At 41.3% G+C, this 27437-nt stretch overlaps 1 protein-coding gene across 6 annotated transcripts; it reads left to right on the plus strand.

Moving 5' to 3' along the window:
• The first annotated feature begins 190 nt into the window (after positions 1-190).
• Positions 191-27437, plus strand: LOC145541567 (myosin-1). Of its 6 annotated transcripts, XM_081578295.1 has the most exons (41): positions 191-1126; positions 2562-2710; positions 2964-2994; positions 4679-4922; positions 5022-5165; positions 5269-5425; positions 6526-6553; positions 7297-7411; positions 7497-7589; positions 7716-7779; positions 8429-8527; positions 8619-8722; positions 9228-9366; positions 9559-9677; positions 9768-9917; positions 11251-11421; positions 12202-12511; positions 12605-12672; positions 13746-13833; positions 13914-14031; positions 14332-14455; positions 14543-14679; positions 14776-15031; positions 16855-17097; positions 17190-17366; positions 17445-17590; positions 17832-17922; positions 18010-18399; positions 18995-19121; positions 20897-21015; positions 21168-21364; positions 22090-22273; positions 22551-22716; positions 22805-22929; positions 23329-23637; positions 23724-23927; positions 24252-24377; positions 24465-24635; positions 24903-25007; positions 25124-25219; positions 27179-27437. In XM_081578295.1, the coding sequence occupies exons 4-41, from the start codon at positions 4719-4721 to the stop codon at positions 27329-27331; spliced, it is 5817 nt and encodes a 1938-aa protein (XP_081434421.1). In that variant the 5' UTR covers positions 191-1126; positions 2562-2710; positions 2964-2994; positions 4679-4718; the 3' UTR covers positions 27332-27437. The 6 variants fall into 6 exon arrangements, with proteins under 6 accessions (XP_081434421.1, XP_081434420.1, XP_081434422.1 ...); XM_081578294.1 differs by having other exon boundaries at positions 191-2710; XM_081578296.1 differs by lacking the exon at positions 7716-7779 and having other exon boundaries at positions 191-2710; positions 7497-7611; positions 8393-8527.

The raw sequence follows: 27437 nt of genomic DNA on the forward strand, positions 1-27437 counted from the left end.
CAAAACTGAAATAATCATAGGCTATAAACAATCCCATTTGATCTGCCACTAAGAAGTAATTATGTACTTGCTTTTATTTTAGGTCTATAGTCATGAAAGTATGACTTTTATGTCCCTGGTGGCTCAGCAGTAAAGAATCTGCCTGCAATGCAGGAGATGCAGGTTCGATCCCTGGGTTGGGAAGATCCCCTGGAGAAGGAAATGGCGACCCACTCCAGTATTCATGCCTGGAGAATCCCATGGACAGAGGAGCCTGGCAAGCTACAGTCCATGGGATTGCAAAGAGTCAGACATGACTGAAGCAACTTAGGGGGAATAGTCATACTTTAAGACCATAAGGTTGTCATTGATCAGGGAAGCCTGTTCTGATGAACAGAAATATGGAAATTACTTTTATTTCTTCCCAATCTTTCCCTGATACTGGGGTCTAGTAGGATCTCAGAAAGCTCCTGCTTCCCCTAACATGAGTCTATTTTCCAGGTCTATGCAAGGAATGGCCCTAGTTATATTCTCACACAGGGGTGCCTCCTGAAGTATATCATGAATTCTCCTTGCTTAATAGCTAATATGAATTCCAAATATGGGTATTATTAGCACAGAAAGATTTTCATCATTAATACCAATACACAATATATTCATAGTATATGTGCTGGGTAATAGGTAACCACATGAAACAGTGAGATGTGACTTTTCTGTCTATGAAAGCCATTAAGTGTGGAGACAAAATATTATGTAATATCAATAGGCTGTTTATTAGCCTATGTTTCCATACTTTATGGCCCCCTATAATTATGTCAAGAGTCAAAATAAATGATTACAAGTATCAATAAAATACGATCCCAAATAAATTATTCAAATATATATTAAACCCACAGAATGATAAGAATTTGGTGTAAAAGCTAGATGTAGTAGCAACCTGAATTATTTAGAGGAGTTTCCCAAGAGAATCACGATTTTTTTAAAGCTGGATTTAATTGCAATGCATGGCCAAAAATATAACCTTCTTGGACAGCATAAAGTAAAGGAAAGACTAAATGATGATTTCCCATCTGAATAGAAAGCACATCGGTCTAAATGGCCCTGCGAGAGAATTGACTTAATCATATATGCAGAAGTAGTTCCACAGGTAATTTGGATTCACACTGTCACACTGGCTCAGGAAGGGTATGGAATCACTTCTCGCTGCCCTGGCCCCTTTCACTGTGTTCCCACACCACCTGTAAATACTTGCATGCCTCAGAACTTGGCAGTAATGACCAAAACCAATGTCTATTTTCTACTTATTGGAAACTCTATCCAGAGTAGTCCAAAGGCTGTCTTAAAATTCCCACAGAACTCTATCGAGAACATTATTAAAATGTTCTCTCTTCCTGAAAACGCTCAACATTTTCCTGATAAAGTGTATAAAAAAGCAAAATGATGCACCTGTGGTTACAAAGCAGGTGAAAGGTAGGCTAGGGAAGCCCCTCTCAGACTCATGTCTCCAAAGACCCTTCCTGAAGGCTTTAACCTACTCAGTTACCAGCAAGCACACTGGACTGCGAATCAGGTGCCCAGTGTCTACACTGCTGTGTCATTTGTGAATTCTCTTCTGTTCTTGGAATCTCAGTTACATTATTAGTGAAGTGAGGAATAGGGGTTAGATAGTCCGTTACAGCAATAAAATCATGTGACTGTTACAAACAGTATCTCCAGATATCTGCTTTCATAAGGCAGCCTCTTTGCATTGAAACAACTGAAATATCAGTACAATAATACAGGAAGGGTTGCCAAACAGGGTATATTAAGCAAATTTTGTCTCAGTCCCAGATAAACAATGCTGACATAAAGAGATGCAAGACCACAGAGACAATAAGCCATATTTTTAAAAATTAAAAATCAAAATAGAAAATAATGTACCAGTATTGTTTGTAAGCAAAATGTGAAATATATACCATGGATAACTGATAGAGAAGTCACAGACGTTACATATTTAGACAGAGAAATGCCCTGTTTTCTAGTGTTTTCTATGGTGAGTTTCATAGAGGAAAACAGATGTCACAAGCAACTTGCATTTAAAAAATGAAAGTGAAGGAAAATGCTTTTGCCGGCTTGGCAAAGATGATTTGACAATGAATCAGAAGTGACTAACCAAAGGAAACAAAAGAAGCTGTCTACCTTTGGCTGCTCTTTATGAAGAAAGTTTTAAAATTAAATTTCCAAGCATCCTGGGAAAAAGTACAATAAATTGGGAGAAAAAAAACATGGCTTCTTGGGAAAAACTATCTTTTTCTGATGCTCTGGTAAAGAGCAGAAACTTTCCTCCCTAGTATAATATCTCTAATTGTGCAGGCAGTTTTAAAGACTCACACAGGCAATTCAGTGAAATACAAGAGCAGCAGGCAACAAAGTCCAGGGAATCCAGCTCATAGCTGTCTCTGAAACAACACCTTACATTATTCCAAAAGCAGTCACTTTCAGGTTGCCAACAACTCAACTTATTTATAGGAGATTGATTTATACACTTAACCCAATGTGAGAGGAAATATTTCTAATTATATCCAAACATCTTTAATATGAAGGGAATTATGCTTGGAGACCTTCATTGCCAAAAACACGTTTTGCCAAATATGATTTAAGGAAGAGGAGGAGGTGACGTGTTTTCCATATTTGACCCTATAAAAGTACCCTGGGAATGAGTATGACTCGTCTTTCCTCATAAAGCTTCAAGGTAAGTGTGTGTGAGGACAGGGCTCTGTCTGAAGGGCCAGCAGGGATACCTGGCTGCCTGCATGCATGCCACACATCCTGGCTCCTGCTGCCCCTGGGAGCCCTTCCAGCGAAGCACCAACTTACTCTGCAGCAATTTTAATTAGATGTTTTAGTGTTCCCAGTCATTTCCTGCTTCTCAATTCAGAATCATTCTTGCTACTATTGGGAACTGTTCGCATTTAATCAGAGGACATTTGCTCTTTTTCTTACAGTTCTGACCCACTTCAAGGTTGCATCTCCAAGGTAAGGCACTGGCTTGTTTTTCTCATTCCTTGCAAGGTGCAGGAAACCTTCTGCAGTGATTTGGAGAGTGGTTGAGGGGAAGGGCTACAAAATAAAAGCATTTCAATTTCATGGCTGTTCATGCTTCCCTGAAAAACTCAGAGGGAGACTTTAGAAACTGGTTCTCATTAATCAGTATCTTTTGCAATAAATAAAATGCTTCAGGAGTTTTTAGATTTTTTTTCTATTTCCAGCATTGCAGATTATCTTTTAAATAATTCAATTACAATATGCAACACAGCATTTCACACCATTATTGCTCATTTACAGAGAAAATGTAAATGTCCTATACTACAGCTCTTACCACTGTACATAATGTAAAAACCCTTGAGATGCTGTGTTACTGGATTAATAAAATGAATTGAATCTTTGACTTGCAAAAGTAGTTGAAATCTGCATGCTGTTTCACACTCTGTAAAATGAACATTTAAAAAAATATATGATACAAAAAATGATTATGAGCATTTTTAGTGGGACAAAGGATTTTTTAAAAATATTTTTTGCTGTGGACCATTTTTCAAGTCTTACTGAATTTGTTACAATATTGCTTCAGTTTCATGCTTTGGGTTTTTGGCCCCAAGGCATTTGGCATCTTAGTTGCCCAACCAGGGGTCGAACCTGCATCCCCTGCACTGGTAAGTGAAGTCCCAACCACTGCACTGCCAGGAAAGTCTAGACAAAGGATTTTAATTGTGCTATCCAAACCACTGTAGTTTGAATAGAAAAATATTGAGAAGACTACTCAAGTGCTTTGAGTTTTTCTCAATAAAATATCTTTTTAAAAATTATAAAATAGGTTATATATGATCCTTATTGACGGGATTAATGAATGTTAAAGTGACAAGAGACAGATTTTGAAAAGAAAAAGTTTCCTGAAATTTTTATGAGAATACTAGTAATAAAGCAAGAAAACTTAAGTAATAACTAATGTCTTTGAGAAATACTAAAGACAGGTGAAGAAGCTGAGTTTCTCAAAATTGTGGCACAGGAACAAGAGTAGTGGATGTAAAAACAGGATATTTTTAACTGAACAATGCAAAACAAAGCTCCTCACATTTATGCTTTCCTTTATTATTAGGTGGTCCTTGTAAATTCCAAATCTATAATGAAAAGGTTTTCACCATGCACTAAATAGTTCCTATAACTTTAGCAACATAGTTGTATTGATCTTTTAATTTATAAAACCAACTCTGGTCCTTACCCACACCCAGCATGTATTCTAAGAGGTGTGAAGGATGCTGTAGAAAGAACATACTCCCAGTCTGCAAGGTCCCTGTAATCTGATTGGAAGACAAGAACTACAGGTGAAAGAGCTCAAGAAATCCTGCTGTCATCTTAGCATTGTGTTCTGTATAAGCTGATGATAGGCAGCTTTCTTTTATGCAAAATAAACAGAGAAAGGAGTTACAATATCGTGTAGAAGATGAGTCAGAACCAACAATCTCTTGACAAATGAGTATCTGTCAGCAATGGTACAGAACACAGAGACTGATATTTCACCTCCAGCCAAGCCAGGGAGGTAGTCGTACCCAACAAGATGCTAGTGCTCAACTTGTCAAGGAATAAGATTGGGTGTTTTTTTAAAAACAATGAATCTAATGGTCCAGTTTCTGAATTTCTGTAATATGTTTTCTTCCTCTGCCAGGCAGGGTCTTTGATTGGGCTGCCATCAATAAACTGCAGCCATGAGTTCAGACCAGGAAATGGCTATTTTTGGGGAGGCTGCTTCTTACCTCCGGAAGTCTGAAAAGGAGCGCATTGAGGCCCAGAATAAGCCTTTTGATGCCAAGACCTCAGTCTTCGTGGCAGACCCTAAGGAGTCCTTCGTGAAAGCAACTGTGCAGAGCAGGGAAGGGGGGAAGGTGACAGCCAAGACCGAAGCTGGAGCGGTGAGTAGAACATCTGGAGGGGATGAGACGGGCCCCCACTGCCAGTTAGGAGAGCTGACATTTATTTAGTGACCTGGCTTCTCTTGTTTGACTTGACAGACAGTAACTGTGAAAGAAGACCAAGTCTTCCCCATGAATCCTCCTAAGTTTGACAAGATCGAGGACATGGCCATGATGACCCACCTGCACGAGCCCGCTGTGCTGTACAACCTCAAAGAGCGTTATGCAGCCTGGATGATCTACGTGAGTTTGTTCTCATGGCCCCTGTTCATACAGGCGGTTAACATTTTGAAAACCAGTACTAATGTCCTCATGAAACAATTATATTCCGTTTTTTATGGTGCAGACTTACTCAGGCCTCTTCTGTGTCACCGTCAACCCCTACAAGTGGCTGCCAGTGTACAATGCAGAGGTGGTGGCGGCCTACAGGGGCAAAAAGCGCCAGGAGGCCCCGCCCCACATCTTCTCCATCTCTGACAACGCCTATCAGTTCATGCTGACTGGTACGAGCCTTGACTGTTTTCCATACAAATTATTTCACCATCTATAATCACAAAATGATGAAGCTAAAACATAAAAAGACCCTTAGAAATAACCAAATCAAAATCCAAGCCCCCTAGTTGCACACCAAAAGTGAGGAAAGAACAGACACGCACACACTGTCAAGTGGGGAAAAAAACTCAGTTCTCCTGATTCCACCTCCACTTTACCAGACCATGCTGCTGCTCCAACCCAATTAAGTTTAATTTGTTTACAGGAGAAATACATGATTCATTTTATATATTCAAGTAACAAAAAAGGTTAAGTAAGAGCTGAATAGTATTGTCTGAACAGAAATGAAAAATGTATGTTCAATCATTTTAGTACCCAAGTTTCTTGTTGATTTTGAATTAGATAGTTTAAGAAGTGTTGTTATGTCTTTAAAGCTATCAGAACTCATTTCAGAGATAGCAGCCTCTCTTTGAATGAAATGGTATTGAGGGACTACAGCATTCAAACGGAAACTGTTATTGGCCCCTCTCCAAAGGACTTTATTCTGGTTAAGGCATCCTCTCTGATCTTTGACCCAATGGCCTACTCTGGGAAGCCTGATCAGAGTTAAGGTTGCAGTTTGGGATCTTGAGACAGACAGATGTGTGTGTGTGTGTTTGTGTGTCCATGTGAAATTGATCCATTTAGAAATTAAATCTCAATCTTGGCCTAATTAACACTATTTGGAACTATGAAAGACAGTCCAAGCCCTTACTGTACTGTGCATTTCTCAGTTATATGCATTTGTCCACAAAGAGCAGGCCATCAGAGCCTAGAGATGACCATTAACAACTGTGCCTCTGGAAAGAATTGCTCTTTCCTTTAAACCAGAAGGACACACTTTCTGTGGGGTTCAAGGAGTTTAAAATGTGATAACATTTTAACGTTTCTCTTCCCCAATTTGAGAGATATAACAACAACTTGAGAGGTATATCACATGTAACTTTATAATAATATACTGAAAAATTCTACTGAATATGATACTTACACTCAATGCCCTCAATATTTCCCTGTAGGAAGTTCTGCGTAAGTAACTGGTAGATAAGCTGATTGTCCACTGTTTTTCTTCTAGATCGGGAGAATCAGTCTATCTTGATCACGTATGTATTATTATTCTGACACTCCAATTTTATTTTACTGGGAAAATGACTAATCAAATGAATAAATTAGTTCATGCCCCCATACTAAAGCAATGGCAAATCAGCCAGGAACTAAATATCATTATTATTTATTATAGGGTTCGGATTGTATCCGAATGTAAAATAGCAATGTCCCAAATTACATCATTTGCTAGTCCAACCTTAAGAGTCCCAGAGCTTTCCAGGGATTAGATGTAAAACACTATGTCCACACACGGCCAGAACCCAGTACTGGAGAGCAAGCATATACACCTTCTAAAGGTTGGACACTTGGTGAATATTACCAGTGGTTCCTTTTCAAGTCTTACTGAAGGAATGTCTGTTCCTTCAAAGACCTAACTTGGAGCAGAAGAACACATGCATTGCTTCAGAGAGTTTTACTAATTGTTTCATTTACTACATAATGGTTGAGAGGCTGCTTCTTGGACTCCTCAAGCCCCGGCCTCAGCACATAGAAGAGAGTCTGACACATTTTAAGCACTCAAGAAACAAGTGCTGCATGATTAATGATTGAATGTCTCAGCTTTTCATCAATGCAAAGCAACAGAAATAATACGAGCTAAACATGGCCTGAAGTGAAAAATCTAGGGGCTCTGACAAAGACATATAAAGACAGGCACACTGGATAGTTAAGGGTATGAAGGAAGCAGTTTTATTTGTCACAGAGCTTAAATTCTCACATATATTTGATAAATGTTTGACAGTGGAGAATCCGGGGCAGGAAAGACTGTGAACACGAAGCGTGTCATCCAGTACTTTGCAACAATTGCAGTCACTGGGGAGAAGAAGAAGGAGGAACCAACTTCAGGCAAAATGCAGGTGGGTCAGGTTGCAGGTCAGCATGTGGGCTGTCAGGTGAGGAACTCCCAAGCCCCAGATGTGAGCACTGCTCTTCCCTTGGCAGGGGACACTGGAGGATCAGATCATCAGTGCCAATCCCCTGCTGGAAGCCTTTGGCAACGCCAAGACCGTGAGGAATGACAACTCTTCTCGCTTTGTAAGTCTCTGGTCACAGAAGGGTGTTCTTTTAGATGCCAGAGAAGGCTGTCTGTGTTATTATTTCAATCTCGTTTACTGTGTGCTTCCAGTTTTATACATAACATCATTTTTTTTCACTTGAAAGGGTAAATTCATCAGGATCCACTTCGGTACCACAGGGAAACTGGCTTCTGCTGATATTGAAACATGTGAGTAACGGGACCTCCTAAACAGAATCCAGAGTGACAGTGATGGACTGGAGGGTCATCTTACAGCTCCTGCTGGGCCTGGAGCCTGTGCAACACCACTCACTGCCAAACACTCCCCTGGGAAATGCCAGTCTAACTAGAGCCAATGGTGTGTTTCACCCACTTTAGTCAGGAGCTGCAGAAACTGCCAGGAGTTACTGGGCTTGTCAGAAGAATTCCAGCCTCACAAGACATTTCAAATTTCTCTAAGAAAAGACTAAGACTAGGGGTGCATTAGTTGGGTTTAGTGTATGAGATTTATTCCTTAGTGTGAGCTTGATAAACGTTGCTCTTAGTAATAACCCCTCTGTTATAAAGTGAGCAGAGACCCTGAGGAGGAACAGGTTATTAAGAATCAATTATACCCAAAGTGTCAAGGATCTTCTGCATGAGAAGTGAATATGTCTTGAGCCAGAGAACATGAGTTTCCTTCAAGAGGTGGTAAGAGTAACCACAGTGGTAGAGACAAAATTACGTGGTACCTCATGGGACCATTCAGCTGAAATCACAAGGAGCCAATGAAATTTTTAGTTCATGACTCCAAGATCCAAAGTCACTCCAAGAACTTTATCAGTTTTCCATCTAATCCCATGTCCACTTGCCATTGCAGATCTTCTGGAGAAGTCTAGAGTCACTTTCCAGCTGAAGGCAGAAAGAAGCTACCATATTTTTTATCAGATCATGTCTAACAAGAAGCCAGAGCTAATTGGTACGAAAGAGTTTAAATGTATTAAGTAAGAAACACCTTTTAATTAGCACCTTCTAATGTAAAACATACACCCTGAATTTTATGTATCCAGAAATGCTCCTAATCACCACCAACCCATATGACTACGCCTTCGTGAGTCAAGGGGAGATCTCAGTCCCTAGCATCGATGACCAAGAAGAGCTGATAGCCACAGATGTAAGTTTCACCTGCAGTTTTTTTTTTTTTTTTCTTTTTCTTTTTTTTTTTTTTTTTCTTCCCGAACCCCCCACCCACCTCCCTCCCCCTCTCATCCTTCTGGATCATCCCATTGCCCCGGCCCTGAGCCCTTGTCACATGCATCGAACATGGAATGGTGCTCTGTTTCACATATGACAATACACATGTCTCAATGCCATTCTCCCAGAACGTCCCACCCTCACCTTCTCCCTCAGAGTCCATAAAATTGTTCCATGCATCTGTGTCTCTTATTCTGTCTCGCATATAGGGTTATCGTTACCATCTTTCAGATTCCATATATATGCATTAGTATACTGTATTGTTGTTTTTCTTTCTGGCTTACTTCACTCTGTATAATGGGCTCCTGCAGTTTTAAAACGAGTTGTTATATATGGGAATGACAGTGCTGTAGGTATGGATCAGGACACAGTATAAAGTCTCCTAAATAAGTTAGTGCCTTCTGTCTGCTCATCTCTCCTGGCAGAGCGCCATTGAGATTCTGGGCTTCACTTCTGATGAAAGAGTGTCCATCTACAAGCTCACGGGGGCAGTAATGCATTATGGGAACATGAAATTCAAGCAAAAGCAGCGAGAGGAGCAAGCAGAACCAGATGGCACTGAAGGTACCAAATGAACCCCCAATTTGGTTGAATAAGAGAAAATAGGCAAATCCAAACTCATGTCTCCTTTACATCTGAGCATCTGATGGACACACAAATCAAACCTCACATAGCAGTGATTCTCTCCTTACTCTGCCACTAGCTGTTGTGGGGCCACAGTAGGTTATGCTGGATGTCTGAATTGTGTCTCTGCAGTTGCTGACAAGGCTGCCTACCTCCAGGGTCTGAACTCTGCTGACCTGCTCAAAGCCCTCTGCTACCCCAGGGTCAAGGTCGGCAATGAGTTTGTCACCAAAGGCCAGACTGTGCAGCAGGTAAGTGCACAACCTCTGTGAATCACATGCTTCCCAGGCCTTCACATCATGCTTTTATTAATGACAATGATCATTACTTTGTCCATGAAGGTATACAATGCAGTGGGTGCTCTTGCCAAAGCCGTCTATGATAAGATGTTCCTGTGGATGGTCGCCCGTATCAACCAACAGTTGGACACCAAGCAGCCCAGGCAGTACTTCATCGGGGTCTTGGACATTGCTGGCTTTGAGATCTTTGATGTGAGTAAACAGAAACTTTGCAGGAGGAAAACTTACAAATCTTGCTGCCACAGTAAATGTTTAAAAAGATCCATGAAAATAGCTACATTACAAACTGAACTGACACATGAAGGGAGATCAAAAGTCCATGAAAGGACATCAGCTTTGGGATGAGACAGAGCTGGGCTCAAACTGCACCTCTGTGAACTTAGATAATGAAAATGGTATTGACCCCAAACAGGGTAAATTCAACTAGGACCTGTGTAGAAAGCTCCAGATAACACACTTACTTCTGTAAATCTTTTGCCATTGTATCATTTCTGGATTTAAAGACCTAAGCACCGTCCCCTAGCACATAGTTTGCTGCTAAGTCGCTTCAGTCGTGTCCGACTCTGTGCGACCCCATAGACGGTAGCCCTCCAGGCTCCCCGTCCCTGGGATTCTCCAGGAAAGAACACTGGAGTGGGTTGCCAGTTCCTTCTCCAAGCACACAGTTTAGCACTTAGTAAACGATAAAGAAGGTGATGAGGGTGACAATGGCAGAAAAGATGGCCATGGGGAAGATAATGACAAATTCAAAGCACAATTCAGAAATTCCCACCTGCCCTCCATGGCCAGTAGAGGGGATGGAAATGCCATTGTAAAGAAACTGAAATTCATCTGCCTAAGACAGAATACCTCCCATACAATTTACCCAAGTCTTCTCCCCAAGAGCAGTATCTCAGGTGTATCTGATCCAAAGGTCCCATTTCCACACCCTTCTCTATGAGTGCATTCATGGAAACTGGATCAGATTTTCTGGATTTAGGAACAAAAGCATTTCCAGAAATCCTCAACCCAGCATGGGAAGAGAGGAATAATCTGGTACCAAGCAACAATATGAAGAGTAATTCACAAGTTTTCAAATAAGAGCACTAAGGACAGTGCAAACCTGCACCCTCTTTCCCATTTCTCTCTTACTTCACCCCCTGGAAATCTATTTCCTGTCTGTAAGGATATGCTTAATCTGGACATTTCATGTAAATGACATCATACACTACGTGGTCCTTTGAACCTGGCTTCCTTTACTCAGCCTAGTATTTGCAAGGTTCACCCGTGTCTTAGAACCTCTTTGGCTTCTGTGTATGGGGACATCGCTCTGAGTCAGGTTGTGCTTTCACGCAGGGAGCAGTTAGGCTAACTATGTAACAAGAGTCCTTTCAAAGAGATTCATGTCAATGTATGGCAAAAACTATTACAATATTGTAAAGTAATTAGCCCCCAACTAAAATAAATAAATTTATAAAAAAAAAAAAAAACAAAGAGAAGCTGTTATCACAAGAAGAATGTTCATTTGTATTTTCTACTTATTTAGTTCAACAGCCTGGAGCAGCTGTGCATCAACTTCACCAATGAGAAACTGCAACAGTTTTTCAACCACCACATGTTCGTGCTGGAGCAGGAGGAGTACAAGAAGGAAGGCATCGAGTGGGAGTTCATCGACTTCGGGATGGACCTGGCCGCCTGCATTGAGCTCATCGAGAAGGTTCGCTTTCCTTTCTCAGATCACAGGTCACACTGCTGACCCGTATTTAAAAGAAAATCACAAATCTCACTGCACACTCTGGTAAAAGGTTTCCACTGGTAACTAAGATCAGGGAAGGTCCTTTGGCCAACTCTGAGGTAGGTGATCTCATGAAAGGAGGCTGAGTCTTCCCTAGAGTCCAGAACTCTACCCTTCCTCATAGTCTGATGACGAGTCTGATTCTTAAACCATCTTTCCTTATTAAAGAGCTCTGAGGAGAGCATGATTCACTTATTTCTTTGTCAGTTTTGGAGTCATTACTGCTGGCATTTGAAGGTGGAGTTCCTAGTACTTTAAAGCAGGGGCTCTCAGTTGTGCCAAAGACCCCACAAGTACTGAGTAAACCTGCACATTCCCCTAAGCTCGCTCCTAGAAATATTTTTGGGTAAGAGTGGGGTAGAGCCTCAGAATCTGCATTTTTACCAGGTGTTTCTGACACAACCCATTTGCAAGTCACACTTGGAGAAACATTGCTCCAAGGCTTTGGGGCAAAGACACAAAGTCCACCGGAGGTCCTTCCTTGCTCATCTTACTCCCCATCATATGCCAGAGCCTGGCACACAGCTGGGAGTTGATAGGCACCCAATTAATACTTGCCATTTAACAACTTCTAACCAAAGAAATGAGTTTTCACTCACTGTAAAGAATGATATGATGTATGCACTCAAGTCAGATCAGAGTGCTACCCATTATTTCTGCAGGCAGACAATTCAAATGGCATGTGTCTTTTCATTCTCTCAGCCTATGGGCATCTTCTCCATCCTGGAAGAGGAGTGCATGTTCCCCAAGGCCACAGACATGTCCTTCAAGAACAAGCTTTATGAACAGCATCTTGGAAAGTCCAACAACTTCCAGAAACCCAAACCTGTCAAGGGCAGGCCTGAGGCCCACTTCTCCCTCATTCACTATGCGGGCACAGTGGACTACAACATTACCGGCTGGCTGGACAAGAACAAGGACCCCCTGAATGAGACGGTGGTCGGGCTGTACCAGAAGTCTTCAGTGAAGACTCTGGCTTTACTCTTCTCTGGCGCAACATCTGCAGAAGCAGGTAACTACCAACAGAATTCATCTTTATTTAAGGTATAAAACTGAGACAAAGAAAGCCTGTACTATGAGAGCCTGTTGTTTCTCTTTCCCTCAGAGGGCGGTGCAAAGAGAGGTGGCAAGAAGAAGGGTTCTTCTTTCCAGACCGTGTCTGCTCTTTTCAGGGTACGGACTCCATTTTCTCTCTCTAATTAGACTCAGGAAATCAAATATTAATTTACTGTGTGGGGAAGGGGAAGTAGTCTTGCAAGGATTCTAGAACTGAATGTGACTCAAGGAGACAGGGCAGCAGAGGTTGTAGCACCGAGTCTCTCAGGAAGGTCTGGGGTAACTTGGAAGAAATAGTCAGCAGATAGGAAACACAGCTGCCAGAAGGTCGGCGTCAGTATAAGATGGTAAAATTCAATATTGGGGCTGGGCAATATAGTCATTTGACACTTACAAGGTTCTTCTTGGAAAAGCAAATCAGGAGATTTTCTTGAGTTCCTGGGGGCATCTAACTGAGGTAGAGACTTAGGTGTATCTTGGCACAGAACTAAAATGAGTGGATTTTGAAAGGTGAGGATAGAAAAACAGTGGTAGGATTTGGAGGCTGTTCTAAAAGAAGAAAAGAAGAAATCAGAAAAGGTGTGCTAAGAAACATCTCTTAAGGAAAATTTATTTATCTTTTCAGAATTCTATCTATAATAACTGAAGTTCCAGTTATTCTGAAAACTCAGGATTTCCATAGGGTGAATGACCTCTCACATTTGATAATATGGCTGTCCATTTTCTGCCAATTCCCAGAAGCAGGCATTGTTAAGACCCCTTTCTATGAAACCAGACGGAGGGCACAGCTATGTAATTATAAAGAATAAACTTGTGCTAGAGAAGCAGATACAACTGAAAAGCTGGGAAAAGAAAGAAAGGGGAGAGTTGGAGGAAGACTCTGAATTTGTAAATCAGACTCCATATCTAGGTAAAACATAATGGGTGGAGTATTTCCATATGTTAAAATGCCATAAATTTACAACATATACTAGGAAATTCAACAGGAATGAACAACCACTTCAACAGCAAGTTTATAATGCACAAAGATAGAGAAAATAGAGCTATTTTCAGAGGCAACCCTTGGCAAATTCAATCTAAATACTATTCACTGGAATTAAACCAATGTCATGGATGGTGACAATTATGTCTATAAATATGAATGTATAAAAATGGTGCATTTTTAACCAAATATGCATATGGGTCCACAGGAGAATCTGAATAAGCTGATGACCAACCTGAGGAGCACTCACCCCCACTTTGTACGCTGCATCATCCCCAATGAAACTAAAACTCCTGGTAAGACACTTCTGATACCCAGACAAGCTCCAGCGTAACTTCTCAGGAGACTATTATATGGAGAATATGTCTTTTTTTAGGGGCCATGGAGCACGAGCTGGTCCTGCACCAGCTAAGGTGTAACGGCGTGCTGGAGGGCATCCGCATCTGCAGGAAGGGCTTCCCCAGCAGAATCCTGTATGCAGACTTCAAACAAAGGTCAGACTTTCTCACTGTGAATTATTTTACAAGGTTCTTGTTATTGAATTTTTCAATGAAATAAGCCTATCCTTTATAACTTCTATTAAAACTGGAAAAAGCAACAAATTTAACAAATTCCATATTGATATACCAAAAGTTTGACACCCTTTGAATATACAAAGAATAGATAAAGAGGCAGATATGATTACTTGGTTATGTGTGTTAGACTACCCAATAGTTCGACTATTTCTGTAGTAAGGCAGAAAGAGTTCTTGTTGGTGACAACAGCTATATCACTTATTTGTTTGGCTCAAACAGATACAAGGTATTAAATGCAAGTGCAATCCCTGAAGGACAATTCATTGACAGCAAGAAGGCTTCTGAGAAGCTCCTTGCGTCCATTGACGTTGATCACACCCAGTATAAATTTGGTCACACCAAGGTAATAGTCTCTAAGGCCCACCTGGTACTATGTCTGTCCCTTTGAGTCTGTGTAAAGTTTCTGATCTGCAACTTTGGCCATGCACAGGTCTTTTTCAAAGCTGGTCTTCTGGGGCTCCTGGAGGAGATGCGAGATGAAAAGCTGGCCCAGCTGATGACCCGAACCCAGGCCAGGTGCAGAGGGTTCTTGGCAAGAGTGGAGTACCAGAGGATGGTAGAGAGGAGGTACTATATGAGAAACTTGACTAACCCCATCAGCCTATGCCCTGTAATTCTGTTTCCTGTTATACCTGACTTTGAGCATTTCTGCTTCTATCACAGAGAGTCCATCTTCTGCATCCAGTACAATATCCGTGCTTTCATGAACGTCAAGCACTGGCCCTGGATGAAGCTGTATTTCAAGATCAAGCCCCTCCTCAAGAGTGCAGAGACAGAGAAGGAGATGGCCAACATGAAGGAAGAATTTGAGAAGACCAAAGAAGAGCTGGCTAAGTCAGAGGCAAAAAGGAAAGAACTTGAGGAGAAAATGGTGACTCTGACGCAAGAGAAAAATGACCTGCAGCTCCAGGTTCAGTCTGTGAGTATCAGAAGCCATTGTTTACTATCTGATGCTAAAATTCCAATTCAGCAGCTGCTAGGGGAGAGTCTAGATAGATGGCACCTTATTGAGGGACTGATCACCAGTCTTTCCTAATTCCCATCCTCAAAATGTTCCATAAAATTTCATATGCAGTATTATGAATAGCCCTGTTGGAGGATTCTGTGATGTTGAGAAGAGAATAATAAAAGTGATTTTCCTTTGCCCCTGGTGTTTTTCCTAGCAGAATATGGGCAGGAAATAAAGTGATCTTTGCTCCCTAAGATTCTCCCTACTGAAAAATGCAAATAAGAACAGTGAAGAAAGGACAATATAGACAGTGAAGAGGGTGGAGACTTTATGATGAAAATGTACCAACTGGAAACCAATATTGTGAATTTTTAAATCTATGGCCCCCCGGCAACTTCCCTCTCAGCTATCTCTTTAGGAACCCTCCAGTACCTCAAAAAATAAGATCATTGCCAAGATAATGGCAGTACTTTCTGTAAATAGTGTTAATTAGGCAAAACATGAGTTGATGCTCTTGTTCTGATGTCCTAAGAAATCTCCAGAGGCTTGGGAAGAGATATTTGATGAACACTACTGTCTATCCCATTTCTGTGGCCCAAATGACAAGAAAATTTCAGCTGCCACCAATGAAATCAACAACAGAAATATTAAAAGTTACTCTCTAGTTCTCTGAATTCAGAAGGGAATCTACATTGCTTCTAGGGAGTGCACAGGTTTTAGACACATAACTAGAAAAAAATAAACGTGAATTATAAATACTTGGGTTGGCACCTCCCTTGTGGCTTATGGAGTCCAAGGTTTTCCAAATTGAGGACAGATTTATCAAACCTTCAAAAATCAAGGGATAACTACATGGGAATTAACTCCTCTCAGTATAACATGCTCCAACCATTTCTTTTTTTTCATTTACTAAATCTTTCTGGAAAACAATACTAAATAAAGACAGCTAACTGAAATTATGGGAATCAGGTTTGGGCTTCCCTGGTGGCTCAGATGGTAAAGAATCTGACTGCAAACACGGGTTATCATGTAGGGGAGTAAAAAAATTTCATTGACCCTCTTAGGATTCCTTGGCTAGGTCTGAAAATTAAACTGACAAAGATAGATTGATAGGAGAAAAACATATAAACTTAATTTAATTTTTATGTATATATGTAAGCCTTCACAAGAGAATGAAGACCCAAAGAAGTCCCCAGAGCATGAAGCTTTTATACCTTTGGGACAAAGAAATGATAAATACGTGAAGAACTAACAAGACAAGGGGGCCTGGACTGGGGTAGTAAGTGATGAAGAAACAGAAAGATAAGAGTTAGTTTAACAAGATTTGTTTATACAGCCTTCTCAGCCCTAAATTCCCCATCTCTTGTAATAAGAAAGCCTTCTTTTCTTCCAGTACAGAGAGGGAAACTTCCACGTAGAAGGTTAATGACTTGTTTCAAGGAAAGGGGCAAGAGGAATAGTTCAGAGTAGTCTTCCTGTTTCTGCTCTTTTCTCAAACTCCTTTAGCTTAAGATATTCATTGTGCCAAGGTACCATATTTTGAGTTAGTGTATCCTGAAACTCATCATTAATAAGTTTATTTTATTATAATTTCACCAGGGATTGTAACTTAAATTCCTTTTAAAAAATCTCCAGTGCCTTAAATACCCAATAAATATTTCTTAAATGATGGAAAACTAATAAAAATTAACCTAAAGCTTTAAAGTACAATTTACTTATTTGGTTTCAATTCTTAATAAAATCTGAAAAGGTCCACAGAACAAGACCTAAAAGTGTCTACCGTCCCTTCTCAGGAAGCTGATGCCTTGGCTGATGCAGAAGAAAGATGTGACCAGCTGATTAAAACCAAAATCCATCTGGAGGCTAAGATCAAGGAGGTGACCGAGCGAGCCGAGGATGAAGAAGAGATCAATGCTGAGCTGACGGCCAAGAAGAGGAAACTGGAGGATGAATGTTCAGAACTGAAGAAAGACATAGACGACCTTGAGCTGACACTGGCCAAGGTTGAGAAGGAGAAACATGCCACAGAGAATAAGGTATGAAATATACTTCTATACAGCATATTGAGACTCTGCCATCTAATTAGGCTGCTTTATAGCAGAGATAATCTCTTTCCTTACCCTTCTAGGTGAAAAACCTCACAGAAGAGATGGCAGGCCTTGATGAAAACATCGCCAAGCTGACCAAGGAGAAGAAGGCCCTCCAGGAGGCCCACCAGCAGACCCTGGATGACCTGCAGGCAGAAGAGGACAAAGTCAACACTCTGACCAAAGCTAAGACCAAGCTAGAGCAGCAAGTGGATGATGTAAGTCTAGGACTGTCAAGGAAATTGTCTTTGAAAGTAAGCTAAGCAATTCTTTGACCCAACATTATTTACATTCAGCTTGAGGGGTCCTTGGAGCAAGAAAAGAAACTGCGCATGGACCTAGAGAGAGCCAAGAGGAAACTGGAGGGTGATCTAAAACTGGCCCAAGAGTCCACAATGGATATAGAAAATGATAAGCAGCAACTGGATGAGAAACTCAAAAAGTGAGTATGAGAGAATACAATTGTAACCTGCTCATTGTCTGGATCTCAAAAATATTACTTCATGGCACACAGAAAAAAAATAACATCTCTGACTTTTGATTTAATGAAAATGTTACATTTCTGACTTGTAAAACACCCACTTAGCACTTCTTCACCAGCCATACAAAAATGTTCAGTTACACATAGAAAAGAAGACTGGCAAGAGGATACCGTGTGAGCTAACATGCTGCTCTCCTAACAGGAAGGAGTTTGAAATGAGCAATCTGCAAAGCAAGATTGAAGATGAACAGGCCCTTGCGATGCAGCTGCAGAAGAAGATCAAGGAGTTACAGGTAAGTCCATGATTTCCATCAGTCTCAGGCAACATGACAAAATTACCAACTCAAAGGAGCTCACAATGAGCTTCTACCCACCTCCAGGCCCGCATCGAGGAGCTGGAGGAGGAGATCGAGGCAGAGCGGGCCTCCCGCGCCAAAGCAGAGAAGCAGCGCTCAGACCTCTCCCGGGAACTGGAGGAGATCAGCGAGCGGCTGGAAGAAGCCGGCGGAGCCACTTCCGCCCAGATTGAGATGAACAAGAAGCGGGAGGCCGAGTTCCAGAAGATGCGCAGGGACCTGGAGGAGGCCACCCTGCAGCACGAGGCCACGGCGGCTACTCTTCGCAAGAAGCACGCGGACAGTGTGGCCGAGCTGGGGGAGCAGATCGACAACCTGCAGAGGGTCAAGCAGAAGCTGGAGAAGGAGAAGAGCGAGATGAAGATGGAGATCGACGACCTGGCCAGCAACATGGAGACTGTCTCCAAAGCCAAGGTACAAGCATGATTTAAGTCTTAAAAGAGATTTCTGTGGGACAGGTGAGAGTAAGCCTTTCAGGAATCATTAGCAACTGGCAGGATGAGACTTTGGCAGGAGGCTAGTGGCAGGAAGGGTTAAGCCCACTGTGATGGGGCCGAGTGTTCCCTCTTACATGAGGCTAGCTGTACTCCAAGTACATCCTGAAAACTCAAGTTCTTTCCAATAAAAGATATAATGCAATGGTATATTTTGAAATTTTAAAAACACTTCACCTTGATTAGGCTCTTTGTTTTCCCCTTAAGCACAAATATATAATTTGTTTCTCAAAAAAATTTCATGAGCTGAATCATTGACTATCACTATTCTCATATCACAGATAAGCCAACTGAGTAAAGGTTTTCAGTCACAAGGCAATTTCATGGCAGTAGGTTTAGACTGTTACCTTTTGACTCTTTCCATCACAGTCTAAGGCCTCAGTTGGTTTTGTTTGTAAAGATAGCTTATTCTCAAAGGAAATGAATACAGCAGCTCCTATGGGATCCTGGGATTACTGCAGATTTCTATGATCCAAATACTTGAGATGATGCCATCTACCACTTTTTGAATGCAGGGAAACCTTGAAAAGATGTGCCGCGCTCTAGAGGATCAACTGAGTGAACTTAAGACAAAGGAGGATGAGCAGCAGCGGCTAATCAACGACCTGACGACTCAGAGAGCGCGTCTGCAGACAGAATCAGGTGGGCATCTACCAGTCCTGACTTTGAATGACCAGTTTGCCTTGGATTCTCAACTGGCTGATAAACCCTGCACTGAATTACTTGAGCTCATGGGAGGTACTGCTAATATGAACACCTTAGCTACCACCAGTTTGGACATGTATTCACCAATGCAATGGACATGAACTTGGACAAACTTTGGGAGATTGTGAGGGACAGGGAGGCCTGGCATGCTGCAATCCATGGGGTCACAAAGAGTCAGACATGACTGAGCAACTGAACAACAACAACAGTATTTACTTTCACTTTTCAAAATGCTTCCACACATTAATTACTTTTTTACCCTCACTAGTCCGTATAATGTTATCCCCATTTTAACGATGTCAGATTATGGTAGCAGAGAAATGACCTGTCCAAGAATGCTTAGTCTTTTCCCTGAAGTCTTGACAATTGCTGGTAACACCACAGTTAAGTAGGGAACTAGTCAGGACCACAATCTAACCAGGAGCATGCAAGTGAGGTTCAAAGAGTTCTGATTATCCAAACTGGAGAGTCTCTGCATTTACTCCTCCCCATACGTACCAACTTGTCCAACTTTCTACTGAAGTTCTGCCTCCCCAAGTGAGAGGTAACAAGATGGAAATTGCTTTATGGGTCATTTGAACCAGTAAAGCAATGGGTAAATCAAATTTTTGGAGAACCACTTATACTTTTTCGTATTCATTCAAATATTGTTCTTTCTAGAACAAAACTCAAGTAAGGCTTTTATTACTGTTATACAGGTGGTAAGTACATTTCATGAAAAGAAAAAATTGCCTTCTCAAAGTATCAAAATGCCTCTTGTAGTTTCTTTTCCTCATTACATGTTTGCTCCTAGTAATCCAGTGGCATGAAAAAAATTGGAAGTTGTGCTTCTTATTAAATGTTAAAGAGCTAAGGCTTCCAGGTTATCAGTTCAAAAATGGTGCTGAAAGTGTTTTCCCTATTTTTAACATAATACATTTGACCCTTGAACAACATGGGTTTGAAGAATGTGGGCCCACTTACACGTGAATTATTTTCAATAAAAATGTACTATAATACTAGATGATCCACAGTTGATTGAGTCCATGGGGGTGGACAGAGAAGGTGACTGTAAAGTTATAACTGGATTTTTAACTGCTCAAAGGGTTGAAATCCCTTGGTTGTTCAAGAGTCAACTGTATAGTGTATTTTCAAATTATAGTGCTTAAAGAATGGGAGACAAACTTAAATGACACTTAGTTTAGGAACTGATTTGTTATCCACAAACCAATTCATTCTTGGGGTGGAAGGACACTTGACTGTCTCGATATAAAAATTCTTCCAGGATTTTTCTTGGAACATCAGTTCAAAAGGTGCTGCTCAAAGTCTCCTATTTTCCACAGAATAAATTCTGTTTCAGTCAAGTTTCAATGGAAGGTAAACTAGTACAACACCGTTGCCGTAAACAAAAACACTGGAATGCTTTTTGTTAGTCTGATTTCTATTTCTTTTCACATATTTCTTCATCAATTTCTACTGTGATCAAACAATTTTAAATATCTCCTGAAATCTTTTATGTTGTTCAGAAAAGTGTAATCTGCCTTAAAGTCTTCCCTACTTCTCATTTTCACATGGATGTGCTCACCAGGGTTGAAGTAGAAATCAGTGATTTGCTGTAATCCACACTCTGCATCGTGTTTCAACCCCAGCTCCCTTTCCCCTGCTCCAGTTTGTAACTTAAGAGTTTTAATTTCCAAAGTAAGGTTGAGTTTTCTGGTTCTTGGTCTTTATAGGTGAATTCTCACGCCAGCTAGAGGAAAAGGATGCACTAGTTTCTCAGCTCTCGAGGGGCAAACAAGCATTCACACAACAGATTGAAGAACTGAAAAGACAGCTGGAAGAGGAGATAAAGGTTATTATTTATTACTGTTGCTGTTTCTGTCTTGCTTTTAAGGTGGTTTTCTGCTTACTTCTACAGATTTTCTTCTGGTGGCCTACAGGAGTTAGGGACTAAACATCACTTTAAAGATGATAAAATTAAGTCACCAATTGCTATGTTCTCAGGCCAAGAGTGCCCTAGCCCATGCCCTGCAGTCAGCCCGTCATGACTGTGACCTGCTGCGGGAACAGTATGAGGAGGAGCAGGAGGGTAAGGCCGAGCTGCAGAGGGCAATGTCCAAGGCCAACAGCGAGGTGGCCCAGTGGAGGACCAAGTATGAGACAGATGCCATCCAGCGCACAGAGGAGCTGGAGGAGGCCAAGTATGTTCTAGATTTACTTAAAATGGAAATAGAGATAACAATCAAAGTGCACCTGATATTAAGTACCACATGAACAAATGTCCATTGCTCCCCAAACAAAAACTTAGGAATAGATCATGCATGATATAAACTTAAGCAAGTAAAACAAATACTCTAGGTTATCTAGGGAAAGAAATTAAGTTAGAGGGTAAAAGGAAGAAGGACATGGGCAACAGGAAGCTGAATGATTATTTTTTAAAAAGGAAACTTTTGATGTCATCATTCCTACACAGGTGTATATAGAGTAAGAGTCAATTATACTGTCCTGAGCTTCTCCTCCTTCTTAGCCACTAATGGAAAAATTGATCCAAAGTGATAGGTATGTAAGAGAAAAAAACATCTGGCTTTAAATCACAGCTCCTCCTTTTGAGATGTAAAAGTATAGCTACTTGTAGAGGGAAAAAGAAATCTGTTGTTAAAGACAAAAAGTAGACATCAAATTCTGCAGTAAGAAAGAAAACATTCTTATATAAAGATTTAAATGCAATCAAAAGTTCAAGCCTGAACTTAACAGGGAGAATCTTATTCTACAGAAAGTTTAAGGAAGGGACCTGCTTATTCAAGAGAAAACTTAAGCAGAGATCTAGTCATTTATCCTGTGAATAATGTATAGCCAGACAGGAATGATAACGTTTTAGTGGATGCCTTAGAAGAGTATCTGTGTGAGCCTTTATTTCACATTTTAGGAAGAAGCTGGCCCAGCGTCTGCAGGATGCTGAAGAACACGTAGAAGCTGTGAATGCCAAATGCGCCTCCCTTGAGAAGACCAAGCAGCGGCTCCAGAATGAGGTTGAGGACCTCATGATTGAAGTGGAGAGAACAAATGCTGCCTGTGCAGCCCTGGACAAAAAGCAAAGGAACTTCGACAAGGTAACTTCTGCACCAGTTTCTGCCTCAGCATTCACGTGTGATTGAGGACAGCTGGTCACCTTCCGTGTGCCTATTCAAACCATCCAAGGGCTATGCTCAGCACTCCTGCCATAAGTAGGTGGGGAGGAGGGGGGACTCCTGTGGTTTCTACTCTTCTCATTCATAATTATTTTTCAGTCCCCGACCATCTCAACTCTGTTTGAAAGCTGCCAGAAAAAATGGTTTCACCCCATCCAACTTTCTCCACCAAATTTCTTGACCATTCCTTGCCCCTCAGATCCTATCAGAATGGAAACAGAAGTATGAAGAAACTCATGCTGAACTTGAAGCCTCCCAGAAGGAGTCTCGCTCCCTTAGCACAGAGCTGTTCAAGATCAAGAATGCCTATGAGGAGTCCTTAGATCAACTGGAAACCTTGAAGCGGGAAAATAAGAACTTGCAACGTGAGTACACCTTACCTTTTCTTCAACAAAGAATTTGAAAGAATGTTTTCCTCACTGAATGAATTTTTAAATTTTTTTTCACAAACAGAGGAGATCTCTGACCTCACGGAGCAGATCGCAGAAGGAGGGAAACGTATCCATGAACTAGAGAAAGTAAAGAAGCAAGTGGAACAAGAGAAGTCTGAAATTCAGGCTGCTTTAGAGGAGGCAGAGGTACACATTTTACTGTAGGCTCTAAAACCATTTTGAGAGCAACTGAGATCGAATACATGCAAGAACAGGTGAATCAAGAGAAAAGAAAAATAATTTTTACTCTGTAATAATAAATGTGAGGATGGAAAATTGACCATGCATACAACAAACATAACTGGACATCAGGAACTATGTGCTAGACACTGAGAAAACAAAGATGAGGTCAGGGCCCTGAACTCAAGGACATTAGCTAGCTGGGAAGATAGAATTATACAAAACCAACAACTCCACATTGCAGAAATTTCTGTAACAGTGGAATAAATATGCATTATGGTAGCACAAAGGTAGGAGCTAATTCCTATCTCCAGAATACTAAACACTTCCATTCCCTGCTAACGTTACCCCCTCACTGTTGTTAAGGCATCTCTTGAACATGAAGAGGGAAAAATCCTGCGTATCCAGCTGGAGCTGAACCAGGTCAAGTCTGAAATTGACAGGAAAATTGCTGAAAAGGATGAGGAAATTGACCAGATGAAGAGGAACCACATTAGAGTCGTGGAGTCCATGCAGAGCATGCTGGATGCTGAGATCAGGAGCAGGAATGATGCCATCAGGCTCAAGAAGAAGATGGAAGGAGACCTCAATGAAATGGAGATCCAGTTGAACCACGCCAACCGCATGGCTGCTGAGGCCCTGAAGAACTACAGGAACACCCAAGCCATCCTCAAGGTAAATGGGTTCAGGAGATGGTCCCAGGGCAGGTGGGTGACTGCAGCCCGAAGAACAAAGTGTCTCAATGATCATTCATTCCACAGGATACCCAGCTGCACCTGGATGATGCTCTGCGAGGCCAGGAGGACCTGAAGGAGCAGCTGGCCATGGTGGAGCGCAGAGCCAACCTGATGCAGGCTGAAATTGAGGAGCTGAGGGCCACCCTGGAGCAGACGGAGAGGAGCAGGAAGATGGCAGAGCAGGAGCTCCTGGATGCCAGTGAGCGCGTCCAGCTCCTGCACACCCAGGTGGGGATAACAGAAAAAGATACTAGAAATGAAAATCTTGCTCAAATCTTCATATTATTTAAAAATTTATTCACAGTGTTATATGGGGGGTTAAAGTTTAAAATATGTAATATTTTTGAATTAACAAATATTTTTATTAATATGAACTATGACATTCAGAGTTGACTGTCTTATAAAAATATATTGTCAACTCAGATAATTCATGGAACAAGAAGGGATACTAATTAGTTACCTTAATTGATTAGCTTGTGGGTTCATTAGAACACTGGACACCCTGATTTTGCTCTCGTGTATTAATATTTCTAAATTTGGTGTTTTAACCAGAACACCAGCCTGATTAACACCAAGAAGAAGCTAGAGACAGACATCACTCAAATCCAGGGAGAGATGGAGGACATTATCCAGGAAGCTCGCAATGCTGAAGAGAAGGCCAAGAAGGCCATCACTGATGTGAGCAGAGGGCCACACCAGGTCGTCAAGCTAGAATCTTGATGGACTGTCAGCTCTCTCAACTGGTTTTGTTTTACTGTTAATCAGGCAGCCATGATGGCTGAGGAGCTGAAGAAGGAGCAGGACACCAGCGCCCACCTGGAGCGGATGAAGAAGAACCTGGAGCAGACGGTGAAGGACCTGCAGCACCGTCTGGATGAGGCTGAGCAGCTGGCCCTGAAGGGCGGGAAGAAGCAGATCCAGAAGCTGGAGGCCAGGGTGGGTCTTCTGATCAGCCTATTCCCATATCATTCTAATCTAATGCATGATTTTTTTTAGAACTTCACACTGTTAGATGATGTGGAGCATACAAAGATTCAGAAGAGATATTCTTTGTAAGAGCTTATAAAGGGGGTGACTAGACTAGGGCGTTGTATACTACATATAAAGCAGAGTAAAAGCAGCATTATGGTTCATCTGAAGAAGAAGAAATCCACTGAGTGAATGGACCACCACAAACATCTCTAAAATCTCATCTTCTTGCAGGTACGTGAACTGGAAGGAGAAGTTGAGAGTGAACAGAAACGCAATGCTGAAACTGTCAAGGGTCTACGCAAACACGAGAGAAGAGTGAAGGAGCTCACTTACCAGGTAAGGGAAATATCCTGTCTGTTTTCCCCTGGGCTACAAGGGATCAAAAACCAAATAAACAACAAAATGGGATGGTATCTGTGCTTTCAAGAAACTCACTCTTGAAAATATTTCAGACTGAGGAGGACCACAAGAACATTCTCAGGCTCCAGGATTTGGTGGATAAACTGCAAGCAAAGGTGAAATCTTACAAGAGACAAGCTGAGGAAGCGGTGAGTCCAGACCCCCTTGGGGTGATGGGGCTGCCTCCTGTTCTCAGATATATCCGAGCCAATTTAGTTCAAGGGGTGAAAGAAATAAGGGTAAAATAAGGAAGGATCAACGAAAGATGATTCTATGAAGATGTGAAGAATGAACAGAAACCAACCACTTGACGAGATAGGGGAGAGTGCTCTAGGAAGGAGGAACAGCAATGCCAATCTGTTGAGTGGGAAAGAGCCTGGTCTGAAAGGTGGAAAGAACAGGGGGACAGTAATAGAGATGGAGCTGGAGACCTGCGCACGGGCGGGTCAGGGGGTCTTCTAGGCAATGATAAGAAGTCTGGCTTTTATTCGAGATACAGTGGAACACTGGGGAAGCCAGAGAAGGGTTTAAGCTGGGCTGGTCATGCCCTGATTTATATTTAAAAAAAAGAATTCTGACTACTATTGGAGAATGGATAGTGAGACAACACTGTTAGGCACAAGAAGACATTTTAGGAGGATTTTCAAGGGGTCCAGTGGCTTGTGGAGAAAACAGAAGTAGAGAGATTCAAGATATATTTTGGAGGTCAAAACTAGAAGATATACTAATAGGTTTTGCTTGGAAAGACAGAGAAAGGAAAACAAGGGCAATTAATCAGATTTGTGATTTGAGTAACTAGGTGAATGACATAAATTTACTAAAATGAGGAACTAAGGAAGGAACACATGGAGGCCAAGAAGGAAACAGGAATTCTGTTTTAGAACCATTATTTGAGATACCCTTATATATACACAAGTGAAGATGTCAAGTAAGCCTTTAAATGTCAAGTCTCAGAAGGTTTTGGTTATATTCCAACCACTAGATCCTCAGCACTCCACCTCATCTCATTTCCTCAGCCTGTGAACTATCTGAAATAATAATAAAAATATGAATTTCCCAGGTATAGAAGTATGAATAGATACATACCTAAATATCACAAATTAATTCCTCTGACCAACTCTGGTTTTGTTTTTCCCCTGATCTAAGGTCTGAGAGAGAGAGAGAACATTTCTCTGGCTCCTACTCTTTCATTTATAAGACGACCATCTGGGGGTTTTCTCAAGCTCTATTTTTTAGTGACTCAAAGTTTTCTAAATGTTCTAAATTGGAAAGCCTTACTTTGGACAGTTCTTAATGAGGCTTTAAAAAAAGAATGACTACTAGAGACTAAACTAGAACTGGCCTTCTCAAATTTACTGCTATGTGTTCAAATATTCATATAATCAGGGAACACATAGACTGTTTTGGCAAACAACTTCCTGTTTAAGTTTTAAACTGCATTAAGTGGCAATAATTTATACTCAAGTGACAATAATAATTTACGGGGCTTCCCTGGTGGCTCAGTGGTAAAGAATCCACCTGCAATGCAGGAGTCACAGGAGATGAAGGTTTGATCCCTGGGTCAGGAAGATCTCCTAGAGAAGGGCATGGCAACCCACTCTAGTATGCTTGTCTGGAGAATCCCATGGACAGAGGAGCCTGGCAGGCTACAGTCCATAGGGTTGCAGAGTTGGACACGACTGAAGCGACTTAGCATGACAAAAATTTATAGTCAAGGTAAAACAGCTTGGTAAAATACAAATTGTATACATGTATTTTTAAGAGGTCTGGTTCCATTCTCAGAATTCTGGGAGGTAAGGGGAAAGAATAAGAGGCTGGAAAGCTGGCATATTTAGCAGTAGTTCTAAGATGTTTAGATGTTATAAAAAGAGAACTTTTAGTTAGAACAACTTGGAAACAAATGTCACCTGTCCTTCCTTGCTACCCATGACTTCAGAAGCATGAGAGAAGTTAATTTAAAAAAAAAAATTCAAGAGCATTTCTCTAGGCTAAAAAAGGGTACTAGAGTGAACCATTTTTAAGTAAAAAGAAATTCAAGACCCACTGATCTAAGAAACTAGAAATTTTGAACTTTTCCCCCTCTTAAATGCATTTCCATTTATTCTCAGGAGGAACAATCCAACGTCAACCTCTCCAAATTCCGCAAGCTCCAGCATGAGCTGGAAGAGGCTGAGGAACGGGCTGACATTGCTGAGTCCCAGGTCAACAAGCTGCGGGTGAAGAGCCGGGAGGTTCACACAAAAATCATCAGTGAAGAGTAACTCATCCAAATGCTAAAAAGTGACCAAAGAAATGCACAAAATGTGAAAATCTTTGTCACTCTGTTTTGTACTTACGATTTTTGCAGATAAAAAATTTATCTGCAAA

The sequence above is a fragment of the Giraffa tippelskirchi genome, chromosome 3 (genome assembly GCF_054371585.1).
Source record: "Giraffa tippelskirchi isolate mGirTip1 chromosome 3, T2T-mGirTip1v1.2.pri, whole genome shotgun sequence".
NCBI classification, from domain to species: domain Eukaryota; kingdom Metazoa; phylum Chordata; class Mammalia; order Artiodactyla; family Giraffidae; genus Giraffa; species Giraffa tippelskirchi.